General features: G+C 42.6%; 1 protein-coding gene across 1 annotated transcript; it reads right to left on the minus strand.

Moving 5' to 3' along the window:
* Positions 1 to 11,447: 11,447 nt before the first annotated feature.
* On the minus strand, positions 11,448 to 12,887 carry LOC127136510 (uncharacterized). The gene is made up of 2 exons (XM_051063057.1): positions 12,133 to 12,887; positions 11,448 to 11,901 (listed from the first exon to the last, which is right to left on the minus strand). Exons 1-2 carry the CDS (start codon positions 12,885 to 12,887, stop codon positions 11,448 to 11,450), a joined length of 1,209 nt encoding a protein of 402 aa, XP_050919014.1.
* Positions 12,888 to 15,946: the final 3,059 nt, after the last annotated feature.

Genomic DNA, 15,946 nt, shown 5'->3' on the forward strand with positions numbered 1-15,946 from the left:
GAATCGAAGCAAATAAGTTTAGCATCACAAAACTAAATCAGTGATATCTCACTCAAATCTCAACGAAAATCAAAAACAAAAAGTCCAGTGTACTCATGGCAACAAGATCTACATAAACCATAGCAACATTTCATGAATTGTGAAGATGGATTTCTGACCTTTAATTCATGGCAGAGCTGGAATCGTGGCTTTTGAGCTTTAAAAAGTAGAAACAGAAACTCCACAAAGCCCAGGTTGATGAATGGATGAAGTGTCTTGGTTCAATGGTGCTCCATTTTCCTCTAATCATGAGCTTCCATGGAAGGAGCTTAATGGAACAGTACCATGAATTGGCTCTACAGTTGCACCTCCATGCTTGCAATGGCTTCCAACATGATTGTGAATGATGGCACAAGACTCAGAAACACGGGTTCTCTTAAGGTTTTTTCAGAAAAGTTCAAGGTGAGGAAAATGAGTATTTGAGAGCAAAGTGGGTTTGATCTGTTTAGACAAAGTGGCTAGGGTTTTTCAGAGTCCAAATGAAGTATATATGTTCTGTTTTACATTACTAAGCAAGGTTAATGGAAGTATTAATTGGAATTTAGTTTAAAGAAATGTTTTTGCCATTTTGCTAAAAATTACCAATTTGCATGGGGGTGCATGGTTGTGCACGAAATTGGGCTTTGGACAACCTCTAAATGTCATTTCTGAACCATTCCAAGTGGTAAAAATCATTGGAAATGCTTATTTTAAAATTCCATTTTTCCACCTCACTTAAATAATTCAAGTCACTTTGAAAATGGCCATTTTGATTGGTAAGTTTTTGATGAATTGTGATGACAAATTTGGAAAGAGGGCATCAAATATGACTTGTAGCAAAAAAACCCCACCCAATTTGGCCAAATGGTTTGGAAGATATGCCACTTTGAAGTTCAAAAATGTTTGAGAATGATTTGATCATAACTTGCCAACCATACATGGGAATTGAGTGTTCTTGGACTTTTTGGAAATGGGAGAACAAGATCTTCAACTTTCATGTTGGGAAAAAATTCATTTGAAGCTTGCATCATGATGTAAGTTTGAGGAGCAAGACTTTCCATTTTTGGCAAATTCCAATTACCGGTCAACTTTCTATTTTTGGAAATTTCTTGTTTGACTTCAAATTCTTCAATGATGATGCTTGACATGTTATATGAGGCTTATATGGACATGATTGAGGCCTCTCAAACCAATTCCCACCATCCAATCACTGATTAAATGCACAGTTGACCAACAATTGACTTTCTAGGGTTTCTGGTAGACTGCACATTGACTGATGACTTCTGAGCATCCAATCCTTGACCAAAACACTTCAAAAGGACCCCTAGGTCATGTGAACATGTTGGACCAACCCTAGGGCCTTGGCTCAAAGCCTTCATTCGTACTAGCTAGCATTTAGATTGAAGGAATCCGTTCGTGTGGACTGAGTAGAGACGTTGTCATCGTTCAACGTTCGTGATCGCTCCGTGGATCTGTATCAAAGGTTTTGATCGTTACAAGAGATCTGCACCAAAGGTTTGAATCGCCACAAGAGGTAACGATTCTATCACTGATCATGCCCATTCGTAAGGATCACTAAATGGAGAAATTTTTAAATTCCGCTGCGCCTTGGATGGCAATTCTCCTTCAGCTTTCAGCATGCCTTAAAGATTTGTCGTGGAAACAAAATGCCCCCCAGAGATTCCATTTTCGACTGTCGAAGTTGGTGAGATGATGGCATCTCTGAAACTGTCGATTTACCCCTTGCTGTTTCCGCTTCTACTTAGTGGGACCTCTGTTTACCCCACGTGGGTGACGTCATACAATCATGACGAACGTTTCTTTTTCTCCTCGAGACGCACAAAATAAAGTCTACGTCATTTCACGTCTTCATGACTGAACGTGTTTGTCTTTTCGCTTGCCTTCTCTCCTCCACGTGTCTGTAGGCATGGGAACATGGGTATACGTGTCGGCCATGGAAGTTCAATCGCTCCCTCTTCTCTACTCAGGGTTTAAGCTCTATAAAACCCTCATTCTTTGTTCTTCTTCTCTTTTTTCGCTCTCTTGCTTCATCATTCACTTGTATTTTGCTTTTTTGTGCAAACTCTTCTACTCCACAACGCAAAAATCTTCTGTTCTCTCCATGGCAAGCTCTAACAAACCTTTTGCTGCTACACTCACACGTCCCTTCAATATTGATGGTAGTGAGTATGTTCCTGAGCCTCCATTGGCAGAAGAAAAGGAGAAGATATGGCATTCTCAGGTATTGATTCCTCTCTCTCCGGCTAATGAACCTTTAGCGTTCCTAGGTCCTCTCCTAGAAAACCGACACCCAGAGGTTACCAAAAACGACTCTTCCCTTTTTCCCGCCAGTCATATTTATGAACCTGTGATTTCCGCTCAATAACCCTTCTCCCTTCGATATGTCGATAGGAACTTCAGGACTGCTCCTCCCAAAAATTGTCCTAAGTTTTGCGCTTGGATGGATCGATTGGAATCAGCAAAAATCGACCACTGGAAAAGGACAGGCATCTATACCCTTTTACAGATTGCCCGTTGTGGCCCTCCCCAGTCCTGTGGCATGTTATTAGCCGGCCTTTAGTTCTGGGAGAGTTCGACCAACTCTTTCCACACTAAGTGTGGCATGATCACGCTGACACTTCTGGACATCGCTGCCATCACTGGCTTGAGATCGACTAGCGAAGTCTTCGACTGCGAAGCTGTAGCGCCAATTTCCTTAAGGTTCGATGTTGGTGACTCTCACAAACCAATATACAACAACTTTATTGATCATCACGCCACTTCTGCAGGCCCTGTGACCGACGAGGAACATGTGGCTTTCTTGACCCTTTGGCTATCCCGCTTTGTTTTCTGCTCGAGATCTATGCAGGTAGCCAAGCATTTTGCTCTCCTAGCAACCCAATTGCACCAAGAATGTGACGTTGCTTTGGGCCAACTGATGTTAGCCTCTCTATACGAGTCTCCATCTGAGGTTGTCTGCCAGATTAGACTCTTCGACCCTGAGAACTCCAGAAAGAAGAACGTGTTGGTCCATGGGCCCTTCTGGTTTCTGCAATTGTGGCTCAATGCCATTTTCTCCAAAGATGTAGCCCCCTATGGAATGAGGAGGGTTGTGTGTCCCCCCGAGGAACGACATCTTATCTGGAAACGGCTGGTCCCCCTGACACCCATCGACAAGAATTTCCCAGATCTTCAAGTGTTTCGACTCATTTTCAACATCATGTTGACTTGTGTCGATTTCCTACCTTCTATGGTCCATTTTAGCCGTCGAACTGAGGGTCCTGAGTGGCTCACCAGACCTTTCCCTCCGGCTGACGGGGAACATAGGAATGAAGCCTTCCTCATTTGGAGGCGCTTTTTGGTCCCTCGCTTCTTGTCGGCTGAGACTGCCAGCAACAATCTTGGCCTAGTGGCTTATCAGCCTAACCTTGTGGCCAGGCAATTTGGCCTTTGCCAATTCATTCCCAAGTCTTTGTTTCTCTCTCAAGAGTTACTTTCCAATATCCTCTACGGTCAACCTTGGAGCGAGGTCGAAGAGGAACTTGAAAACATTTGGAAAAACCGACCACGTCTTCCTTCTCTTCCTTTTCGACCAGCCTACTACTGTACCAAAGAATTCCATGATTGGTGGCAGTCATATTTTACCCTTTATGTTGGCGATTCTGATGCCAAACTATCTGAATTAACCGAGGCTTTTGTTTATTTGCAGGCAAAGTCGACCAAATGTAAGGCTCTTCATGTCAAACAAATTCGTGCTTTCCAAAATTATTTCCAAGTTGTGTATCGACTAGATAATCTTCGTGGGACCATCCGGGAGACTGCGGTCAAACTAAAAGCAAAAGTGACCGACCAACTTTCAAAACTAAAAATACTTGATCATGTGAAAGACAAATATCTTTACGCCTTTCACTTTGGAAAACTCAAATTCCCTCCTCTGCCATCTAGTCCTTTGGCTTTGGCCTTTGGTCATTTGGTTCCGGTGTGGTTCTATTGTCCCATTTCATACGTACAAAACGCCTCTAAGAGGAGGAAATCCGACAGAGTGGTCCCAACGAAGTATTATCTGCCTGACTACTCAGGGCCGCTTCATATTGATCCTTAATATGTTAGCGTGTTCGAAACCACACAACTTGGTAACACTTCTCTGGAAATTTTAACACTCCCTTTTAGCTGAATCTCGTCACTTACTTGCGTTTCTTTTGTTTATTTTCAACGCTCCCTCTAAACCCTGCAGTTTCTGCATCTGCTGATCAACCTACTCCTTCGACACAGGAGGCTTAGGTTCGACTCTGGTTGAATTACTATTTTCTTTGGTCTTTTGTTTTCATTCTTAACCATCCTTTCTCTTCTTGCAGGCTGCTCCTGAGCAATCTTCTGACGATGATGGGCGCCCCATTGCTCAAGTCTTGAGGAAATCCAGTTCTTCTGTATACCCCTCTCTGAAGCATTTCTATTCGCTCTTGTGCCTTCTTAAGGGAAATATTACGTGGTCACTAATGTCTCACTTATGTGCAGGGTCAACCACGCTCGACAAAACCTACTGTCCCCTCTCACTCCAAAAAAATCCAAGAAACACAAACGCTTTGCCCCCCCAGGCTCTAAGGTATTTCTTGTCGGCTTGTCTGCTCTTTTGGCTAGATTGTCTGCTTATACCCTCTCTTCGTGTCTCCAGCATACCTCCCAGCATAAACCTAAAAGCCACCATGGCCACAAGAGGAAGAAACATGACTCTCCTTCCAAGAGTGGCGAAAACAAAAAGAAGAGGCACCATACAATGCCTCCTTCAGAGGCTCCTGTTGAAGATGTCGACACCCTTGTGGTCGACACTTCCATCCTTGGTACGGTCCCTGCTCCAGCCGTGGGAGCTTCTCCGTCGACTGGTCTCTCCCCCGCTACTGCCTTAGGGAACATAAATCAGGGTGCAGTCTCCCCTACATCGACAAAGGTATTTACCCATTTTCCTATTTATTTCTTTGGATTTTTGTTGTGCTTCTCTTACACATTTTTCTTTCTGCAGGTTGATGCCTCTATTGAGCCGACTCAGCCTGTCGCTGACTACACTCCCGCGTCGCCGGTTTCTTCTCCAGCTCGCCCCTTTAAATCTGTCGACACCGCTGGTGAGTCCATTGAATTTCCTCTCCAGATTAGTGACAGTGACTCTGACTCAGTCACTAGTCCTGCGACGCATCTGGACTCCAGTTCGACTAGTTCTGACTCGAGTCTCTCTTCAGCTTCCTTGCAGGACCCACGGGAGCTAGTCGGTGTCGACACCAACAAACAACAATCCTCCCAGGCTACTCCTTTGTCGACTTCTTCTCCCCCTCCTCAAATTACTTCTCCATCAGCAGCTTCTCCTTCGACCTTCCTGGGGCTGACGATCAAGCCTTCTGCTTTAGAAGCAATTGCCAGGCTTCGCAATCTGGTAAAATCGCGTGATGTCTCTTCAGACTCTGATCAATTCCATTCTGGCAAAATGAGCCCTGAGGCGATGAAGACTAAAGCTCTCATGGACAAAGTCCGCGTTCACGCCTTGAATCCTGACCTTCCTTTCGTGCTCATGCATGAACCTGCTGTCGGTCCGGAGATCCTGAGTGCACTTGCCCAACTAAAGGATCTCCAACTCTCTGATTATGCCAAACGTGCAATGGCGACTCTAGAACAAATCTTGGTGCCTATGTTGCGCCATATTGACAACGTTCGGGACATTGACCGTCAGATTGCTACTACTGAGGCCTCAGTGAAGGAGAAATGGGAGTTGGTAACGCATGCCGACGTGGAGGTTACCAATATGTTGGGGGCTATGGAGGAGCGGCAGAAGGAATTGACTTCCAAACAAGCAAGGGCCACTGAACTACGTTAACAAATTGATGCCCTTCGACGTCAAATTGCCACTTTGGATAGTGAATTGGATTCAATTGTTAAGGAGGAGTCACATTTTGTCGACAAAGTGCTAAAACCTGCTCAAGCCACTGTGGAACAAACTACCAGTGATGCCTTAGCGGTCGGTGAAGAACTCATGGCCGTCGAAGGGAAGCTTGAAGAGCTCAAAGCTCATGCCGACACGTTGGAGCCTGCGTCTTTGCACTATAATTTTGAACTTAAATCCTTCCAATCCAAGTTCGGCCAGATTTGACCGATTTTATTGATTGTACAAGTTTTTTGTAATGTTTAAACAATGGCTTCTTGCCACATTAATGTTATCTCTCTTACCTTTAGCACTGTATATTTATTTTCTGTGCCTTTGCAACTGGTTTCTAACATAGTTATCTCCAACTTTATTCTTTCGACATTTATTTTAGTCTGCCAAAATTTTGACCTCTTGAAGGATAGGCCTATATTTTTTCAAGTACTTTCCGTTTACTCTTAAAATCCGCATGTCTGGTGCCAACTCTTCGACCTCGTAGGCGTTGTTAGAAAAGGCCTGCAAAACCTTAAACGGTCCTTCCCAATTTGGGGACCACTTACCCAAAACTCTATCATTTCTGTCCATAGGCAGGATCACCCTCCAAACCAGATCGTCGACAGCAAACACTTTCCCTTTCAGCCTTTTACTGTAGGCTCGGGCGACTTTCTCTTTCTGTCTTTGTAGAGAGTCTAATGCTAACATTCTTTCTTCATCTACGTTGACTAATTCGTCTGTCATCATACTCCAGTAATCTTCAGAAGGTATTTCATACTGCCTTTGGGTCCTGACCGCCTGGACCTGAATCTCTACTGGAAATACTACGTCATGCCCATACACCAGTCGAAATGGGGTTGTTTCAGTTGCTTCTTTTGGTGACGTTCGACATGCCCATAAAGCTTGGTCCAGAGTCTTATGCCAATTTCTTGGCTTCTTTCCTATGTGTTTCTTTATTAGGCTGATGATCACCTTATTAGCAGCTTTGACTTGGCCATTCGCCTGTGCGTAATAGGGGGTAGAGGTCAGTAATCTGATTCCCATTTCTTTTGCAAATTCTTGCACTTTTCGACCAGTGAAAACTGACCCCTGGTCGGTTGTGATAGTTTCTGGGATGCCAAATCTGCAAATGATGTAACTCTGGACAAAGTCTATCACAGCTTCTTGGTCCACATTTGTTAATGCTACGACTTCGACCCATTTTGTGAAATAGTCGATACCGACTAACACATACCTTTGTTATTTCGACGAGGCTGAATTTATTTCTCCTATAACGTCCAGAGCCCATCCTCGAAATGGCCAGGGTTTCACAATTGTATGTAGCTCGTTTGCAGGCACATGTTGTATGCCCCTATGCAATTGGAATTCCTGACAGCCTTTAGCAAATTCAATGCAATCTTTCAGCATTGAAGGCCAATAAACTCCTGAGCGCATCAAGAGCCATTTCATCTTCAAACCTTCTTGATGTGCCCCACACGCCCCGCTATGTGTGCTTGACACAACCACGTATGCCTCACCTTCTCCCAGACATTTTAATAACACTCCTTCGACTGTCTTTTTGAATAATTCATCATTTACCAAGACGTAGCTAAGGGCCCTATATTTTATCTTTCGATTTGTCGAGCCCACGGGATTACATAAGTAATCGACTAGCAGTTTACGCCAATCATTTCCCCCGTCATCGTCGACAACCAGGATTTCAAAATGATTTTTATCCATGACTCCCAACTTCACGATCGCCAAATCCGATGGTGACAACACCGTTGCTCGTACTTTCTCTCTTACTTAGACCTCTTCATCCTGGTCTCTCGACGCTTTATACCCTGAGGCCTCCTGCGCCAAATCATTTGCTCTTTGGTTTTCTTGTCGTGGAATGTGTTGGAGATTGACTTGATCGAACCTCTTGAGTAATCTGATGGTGACCACAAAGTACATGATTAGATTTTCTTTAACACACATGTACTCTTTTGATGCTTGTTTGATCACTAACTCTGAGTCTCCCATAATTTTGACATTTCTTGCCCCCAATTCTAGCAGTAGTTCGAGCCCGATAATCAATGACTCATATTCTGCTTCATTATTGGTGCATACTCCTTCGACTCTGTATTTGAACTCTACTGGAATTCCATCTGAAGAAATTATAACTCCTCCTATCCCAGATCCATGCTTATGTCTTGACCCGTCGAAGTATAGCCTCCATGGTGCTAAACCTACGTAATTCTGCGCCATTTCGACCATTGAATGGTCGACAAGAAAATCCGCTACTACCTGCCCTTTCATCGCTTTCAAGGGTACGTATGTCAGGGAGTATTCCGATAACTCTAAAGCCCATTTTCCAATTCGACTATGCAAAATTGGTTTAGATAACATGTGTTTAATAATATCAAAGTGGGAAGATACGTACACATCAATAGGCTTGATATATTGCTTTAATTTCATATAGGAGAAATACAGGCACATACATAGTTTTTCTATATCACTATACCTAGTTTCAGGATCATTAAGCATTCGACTAAGGTAATACACTGGTCTTTCGACACATTTTTCATCCTCTTGGACTAACATACTTCCTATAGTTGACTCTGAGGCTGCAATATACAGTCTCATTGGCCTATGCCTAATATGAGGGGCCAATACTGGAGGCCTAGTCAAATACTCCTTGATTTTGTCGAAAGCCTCTTGGTGTTCATCCTGCCACTTGAAATCCTCGTTCTTCAATCGAAGTAGTGGGGAGAACGCTTTTGTTTTTCCACTTAGATTTGATATGAATCTTCTAAGAAAAATTATTTTTCCCAAAAAAGATTGCAACTCCTTTTTGGTCGACGGAGGCTTGACGTCCATAATGGCTTTTGTTTTGCTTTGGTTTACTTCAATACCCTTTTTATGCACCACAAAACCAAGGAGTCGCCTGCCTGCACACAAAAAACGCACTTTAATGGATTCATTTTTAATCCACATTTCCTCATCCTCAGAAAGGCTTTTCGAAGATGTTCGACGTGAGTACGTTGACCATTGGATTTTATCACAATATCATCAATGTAGACTTGCATGAAATCTTCAATGAAATCATGGAACATTGAGTTCATTACCCTCTGGTATGTTGCTCCGGCATTTTTCAAACCGAATGGCATGACAACCCACTCATATGTCCCTAGGGCTCCTGGACATCAAAACGCCGTCTTCGACACGTCTTCTTCTGCAATAAAAATTTGGTTATATCCAGCATAACCATCTAACATGCTTAAATATTCAAAACCAGCGGCCGAATCGACCAACATTTCAGCCACGGGCATGGCATATTCATCTTTTGGGGTAGCAACATTTAGATCTCTAAAATCAATACATACTCTTAAAGACCCGTTTTTCTTTATGACTGGCACAATATTGGCCAACCATTCGACGTACCTTGCAGTTTGAATAAACTTGCTTTTCAGAAGTCTTTCTACTTCTTCTTTTATCTTTGCCATGATTTCTGGGGCGAAACGCCTGGGCGTCTGCTTCACTGGCTTTCTTCCAACTTTTATCGGCAGCTTTAACTCGACCAAATCTCTACTTAAACCAAACATTTCGTTATAGTCCCAAGCAAAACAGTCTCTAAATTCTTTAAGTATGGATATTACCTCAGACTTTAGTTCTTTGTCGATGTTGGCGCTTATATATGTTGGCCTTTTCTCGCCATTCTCGCCAAGGTCGACTTCTTCCAAGGGGTATTTTGGTCGGATTTTCTCTGGTGCCTTTGGGTCTTTTTCAAACCCTAAAGGTTCATTGTCATAAATGCAATCCAGACGCTGCATGTCGATGTTTCTTTTAGCCAACATTGGCTTATCTGGGGTTTTTGGCCTAATAGCGATACGTTCTTCTTTATTTAACGCACATGCTTCAGCGGCCATGTTTTCTTCAATTTCTAGAGCCGATTTTATTTTGTTCTCGGCAACGTATGCCGAAATCTTTTTTAGAGCTTCTAACTCAGACATCATCAGCGACGTCCCCCCAGCCTGTCGGCCGGATACCTGTGTAGGGTGGATCATCTAAGCGTTCCACATCCCAAATGAAGTCGTGAGTCTCATGTAGAGTTAGAGAGACGAAAGCTTCACTTAGATTAGCATATACATCCTCAGTTGGGAAACAAGGTAAGATGTTGGCCAGCTTTCCTTCGAACTCCTTCTTGTCGACATTATTCATGTCGACCATAAAGTATCCTTGGTCGGCTTCGATATTTTCGGCCACCCCATCCTCTCTCCAAATCACCAGCCTTTGGTGTGCTGAAGATGGTACAACTCCGACGTCATGTAACCATTCCCTGCCAAATAGCAAGTTATAACTTGGCTTAGCGTCTATCACCATGAATAGTATCAACCTGGTTACTGAACCCACTGTGATGTTCACCATAATCACTCCCATGGTGATTTTCGTCTTTCCTCCGTAGTCCGATAAAACCACGTTATTAGACCTGATATCGGTATCATACTTGCCAATCTTCCTCAGAATGTGGTGTAGCATGATGTTGACCGTGGCACCACAATCGACCAAAACTTTGTTGATTGTTACGCCTTCCACTTTTGCCCTTATCAGTAATGGTTTCAAATGGTTTTTCATGTTCATCGTTGGTCTTTCAAACACTGCCTCCTGGCTTTCAGCAGAGCCATCGTTCAGCACAAAATAGCATCTTGGTTGGTGCAAGGCCATTTCTTCAGCATCAGCATTGTCCACCGACCCTTCGACTTCAGTCACACACTTGTATTCTTGTGGTAGGATTGACACCACGTTGACCAAGATGTCGAGACTTGCTTCAGATTCTGAATTGAACTCATCAGTCACTTCATCAGAACATTTTTCAGTTGGTCGACGGACGTACTCTCTTATCCGTTCCTTCGCCGCTGTGTCGACTTTCACAATAATTTTCTTCCCGGTATTCGCCTCACTGGTCATGCCTCTTGCAGCGTCTTTTTCGGCCTGTTTACGCCTCTGAAAACGTCTCCATTGAGTCCTCGACATGGGGTTCTTTCCCAAATAGTTTTCAGAGATATGAGTCCTCTTTTCAGACTTAAATTCACGCCTGTAGTTAATTGCTAGACCTCCTCTAGCAGCAGCAACAACAACCCCTTGTGGGGTGTCTTGTCTTTCCTGAGGCTTGATCCAAGTACCTCTAGGAGCACTTGCCGACGGCACGAAGCTTTTAGGCCTTGTCTGGTTATTTCCCACAGCCTTTTTTGAGCCTCTTTCATTCTGGTAACCTCTGGTCTGCACATTCCTTTTGCTTTTTCCTAGTTGCAACTTCTGGAAATTCTCCGCCGCTATTTTGTCGGTGACAGCACCACACCTTGGGCATAAACACACTTGTGAACCCTTGTTCTTGCAGCGATACAGAAAATCTACCAAGTCTTCATCAGCCCTTGGGTAAACTTCAGTTATATCGACATCTGGGCTTTCCCCAATTTGCTCCAGCATGTTGGCCTCATCGTATTTGGTGATCTCGACCATGTTGATCTCGACTAGCTCTACGAACAGGGCCTCCTCTTGGTGCAGAGGATCAACGTCGATCTTGAATTGCTTTCTGAACCAAATCCTTGAAAAGGTGACAATTAGAGGTGTTATGACCAAGATAGTTATGATATTTACAAAACCCTCTTTTATGTCTCTGTTCTAACGGTGGCATTTTAGTACCAGGAGGTACCACCATTTGCCCATCTTTGACTAACAAGTCAAAAATTTCCTCACACTTCGACACATCGAAAGTATAAGTTTTCAAAGGGAATTTTGGGTTGTGTTCGACATGATTTCTTCCTTGTGCAGGCAGCAATGATCGACACTCATAGGCGGACCCTAGCTTTAGTTCAGCCACGTCGATATCTAATTTGGTCGATGAAGCGTAATCGGCCTCACATATTAGGTCTATCGCGTCGTATTCGACGAACGCTACCTTTTCTTTCTTAGACTTATTGTGCCTAACTTTCTCTAGCCTTAGCCGTTCTAGATGTCGGACTCTATCAGCCAGTTGTGACATACTTTTCACAAAAGTTGGATCTATCTTCTTCCTAATGGAATAATCTAAACCTCCTGTGGCCATTTGAACTAATTCATGTTCTGGCACTTGCGTAAAACACCTAGCCTTTAGGGACCTAAAACGATTCAGATAATCGTCGATGCTCTCAGCAAACCTTCTTTTGATACTGGACAATTCTGCCAAACTAATTTTGGAGTGTCCCTCATAAAACTGTTCATGGAACTTCTTCTCTAGTTTGGCCCACGAGTCGATTGAACTTGGGGCCAACGAAGTAAACCATGTGAAGGCAGCCTTGGTTAGAGAGGAGGGGATGTTTTTTACTCTTAAGCATTCATTATGAGCTAGATCCCCTGACTCTGTTAGGTATCTGGCGACGTGCTCTATTGTCGATTCACCAGATTCTCCCCCAAATTTAGTGTACTTAGGCACTTTCATCCCCCTGGGCGCCTCGGCTTGGAGAATAAATTCAGCTAACGGGGAGGCATATAATGGCCTTTGCAATGTAGAACCCATGCCATTTCTAGCCATAATCCTTTCGACAATAGTTGTCAAATTATTTTCCACTGCCAGGTCTTCTTTTCGATGTTGGTCGACAATTTGATCAGCATCTTGGTGTTGGTTAACCATTATCATCTGTTTACGTCCTGCGACTCCTGATTCGACGCCTTGATTCTGAAGGGGTCTAATGATTTGTCTTTTGTGGACAGTCTCCTCCTCCGCTGCCCCTATCTTTATCTGCACATGAACAATCGGTCTAATCATTGGCGTTATCTGTCGAGCCGGTGCCCCCAGAAAATTGCACAAGCGTGTCAATTGGTTCGCCACCTGCCTATTTGTTTCAGTAGATTCTTGTATTAGTGGATTGAAGACTGTGCTCATCTGGTTAGTCAACATGTTAACCAATTCATGGTTACTATCGTCCATTTGCTGTCTCAACACCGCTACTGAAGTGTTCGACAGAGGCATGGTTCTGTTCTGAGTAGTATTCCTTATGTTGCCCCCTTGCACTGATCCTTGCAAGGGAGGATTTGTATCTGAAAACAGTGTTGCACTGGATGTCGACTAGTATCCTGGCATTATAGAATATGTCATTCCATAAAGCGGACCTGTGGTGCCAAAGCGAGGCACATATGGTCTGAACGTCGTTATCGTCGATCCTGAACCCCCCGATGGAGGCTGAGGAATTGATGTTCCAACCGCACCCGTAGTCGACGTGGTTAAGGTTGCACTTGTCATCGGCGGCAAAGTGGCAACCTGTGAGACTACTATTTCCGTAGTGGATAAAGTTCCTCGTGGAACTTCATCTGCGTTAGTTTCTGATATATTCTCAATATTCCGTGGCTTACTATATAGTTTGCCACTTCTAAGTTTCATGCAATTTCACAACCTCTCTAGCACCGTCCCACTGGGCGTGCCATTTTGTTTACTGTGGAAATTGGTAAACAACCATTGGTCCTCCCTATGCCTTAAAACGAAGGGTTACTTGCAGGATCGACCAGTTGATCCTAAGACATGTGCTAGTGCAAGTGATGCTTGTCCAACTTCGGCGAAATAACTTTGTAAGGAACGACTCCTAACAAAGTGTTGAACAAGCGTAGGGTTTTCCACACGACGGTTTAGACAATGCTACAGCCTATAGGTAACTCGTGACCGACAACACTAATAGCTTTTAAAAGATGTATATGACGAACACGCTTTTGGTAAACTCTATTATCGTAATAGAATCGGTGTCGACAGCGTAAACGACAACGTAAAATGATAACTCAAAAGTAAATGAAATTAAGATAAAATGTTCAACGGGAACAATTGAAAAGTAAGGAAGTTGCATTGAAATAAATGTGGTGATTCACGTACATAGCACTCTAAAAAACTCTTGCTTCCTCGCGCTGGGAATGGGAAGTTTTCTTACAAGTGATTTTTAGTACAAAGTGAACACCTTGAGTGTAACACCCCTTTTTCTACCCCAAATTATTCAGCATATAATCAGAGTAAATAAGCACGCATATAAAGAAAAGGGCGTCACATCGACGTTTTCGAAACTTAAAACTTTCAAAAACCAACAATACACCTGGCCATTTGAAGTAACACAATTTACTCATCATGAATGTTCAAGCAATACGAGTTCGTAGCGGAAAATAAAGAATACTCATGTATTTCATAATATGATCCATGTCCCATACCATGATCATCTCTCAATAATCACTTCAAATAAAATAAAACAATTAATGACATAAAGCATATCAAAATAAGATATGAGTTCAATACCACTAATCTACCCAGTGTTACATGACCAGAGCATTGACTCATTACCTAATTTCGAACTAAATACGGAAACTCTCCAGCTATTCTTGAGCGAGCTACCGTCCACCTACTCCAGCAATACTACTCTGTAGTATCTGCACGATACTCATGTAAAGGTAACATTCAAACAGAAAGGGTGAGAACTCAAATCATCATGAAATAGCATAATAAGGCACAATGAATTAAAACACAATTTAAGAATTCATCACACTTGGTATAATCACGACAATAATATTAACCAACAATCATCTCACATATTTCAAACGTACATCGCATCCACATCAATACATGCATTCAATGATCACATAACTATAGACGACTCAATGCAAGACAATGTGACTCTATGCATGTGGTACCTCAATGTGAACTCAAAGTTTCACCGCTTTCCGATTCAATATCTAGAATCCAAGCCACGCTTCCGATTCGGACAAGACCAAAGCCCTACGTCTGTTTCCAATGAAGGATCACCGCTTAATACTACGCCTAATCCCAATTAAGGATTAACGTCTGCTACGTCTGTTTCCAATGAAGGATCACCGCTTAAATACTACACCTAATCCCAATTAAGGATTAACGTCTGCTACGTCTGTTTCCAATGAAGGATCACCGCTTAAATACTACGCCTAATCCCAATTAAGGATTAACGTCTGCTACGTCTGTTTCCAATGAAGGATCACCGCTTAACCACTTCCACAATGAAGTCAACTATGCTATGAATGAATTCACACATACCAACACATATGCAATTAAGACCATCTATACCGTCTTAACATTCCACATATCACCATGACTCACAATTGGTACATATACACATTCATCACCACACATCATTCATGATTACATATACACATCCATTACCATAAATCATTCACAATTCAATAATGGTATACATACACATTCATACAATATATTATTCACCAATATAGGCCAATAATCAAATATGTATACATAGATTTCATTCCAAAACGCACACAACATTTAAATATCAGTTTTTCACTTTTCAAACAGTGTTAACCGGTTAACGCCCTGGGTTAATCGGTTAACGCAAAACAGAATGCGCTTCTTGGCAATTTTTAACAGTGTTAACCGGTTAACGCCCTGGGTTAACCGGTTAACGCAAGACAGAATGTAATTTTTTCAATATTATAACAGTGTTAACCGGTTAACGCCCTGGGTTAACCGGTTAACGTAAGACAGAATGCTGTTCCTGCGCTAACACGAAACAGAATGCAGATTTCCCCGCATTTTTCATCGTTGGAGGACTTTCGGACCTCCGATTTCGATTCCGTAAAAAGCTACACGTTCAGAAAATTATGACTCATCCAATTATATATTCATTCACAGTTTTAGCATAATTTAATCATCACAATTCAAGAGTATTTATCAAGACCTAATAATTCCAAACCATGCCAATTAAGGATTTCAACCTAAAACATGTTCCTACCCATTGATCCAATCATACTAACCCATAATGATAAGGATTTCCCCCCTTACCTTGTCAATTTGATGGAAACCTTGACTCCTCTCGCTTTTCCTCTCCTCTTTCTCTATTGCCTTCAGTGCTCAAGTGAATTCTAATTCTCACTTCCTTCACTCTTACTATTTATAATAGTGTTCTAGTTGGGCTTAAATCATCTAATTTAATCACTAGGCCCAATAATACCTAATATTTAAATACCTCTATTTAAATTTAAATAATTAACCACTCACTATGCAACCAAGTT

This window comes from Lathyrus oleraceus, chromosome 4, assembly GCF_024323335.1.
Source record: "Lathyrus oleraceus cultivar Zhongwan6 chromosome 4, CAAS_Psat_ZW6_1.0, whole genome shotgun sequence".
Taxonomy (NCBI): domain Eukaryota; kingdom Viridiplantae; phylum Streptophyta; class Magnoliopsida; order Fabales; family Fabaceae; genus Lathyrus; species Lathyrus oleraceus.

Coding starts and splice junctions, on each gene's coding strand:
- LOC127136510 (XM_051063057.1), bottom strand. CDS start 12,887: ATGCCTCTGTCGAACACTTCAGTAGCGGTGTTGAGACAGCAAATGGAC. Junction 11,902..12,132: donor GAGAAGAAGTTCCATGAACA/GTTTTATGAGGG, acceptor ACTGGCTGATAG/AGTCCGACATCTAGAACGGC.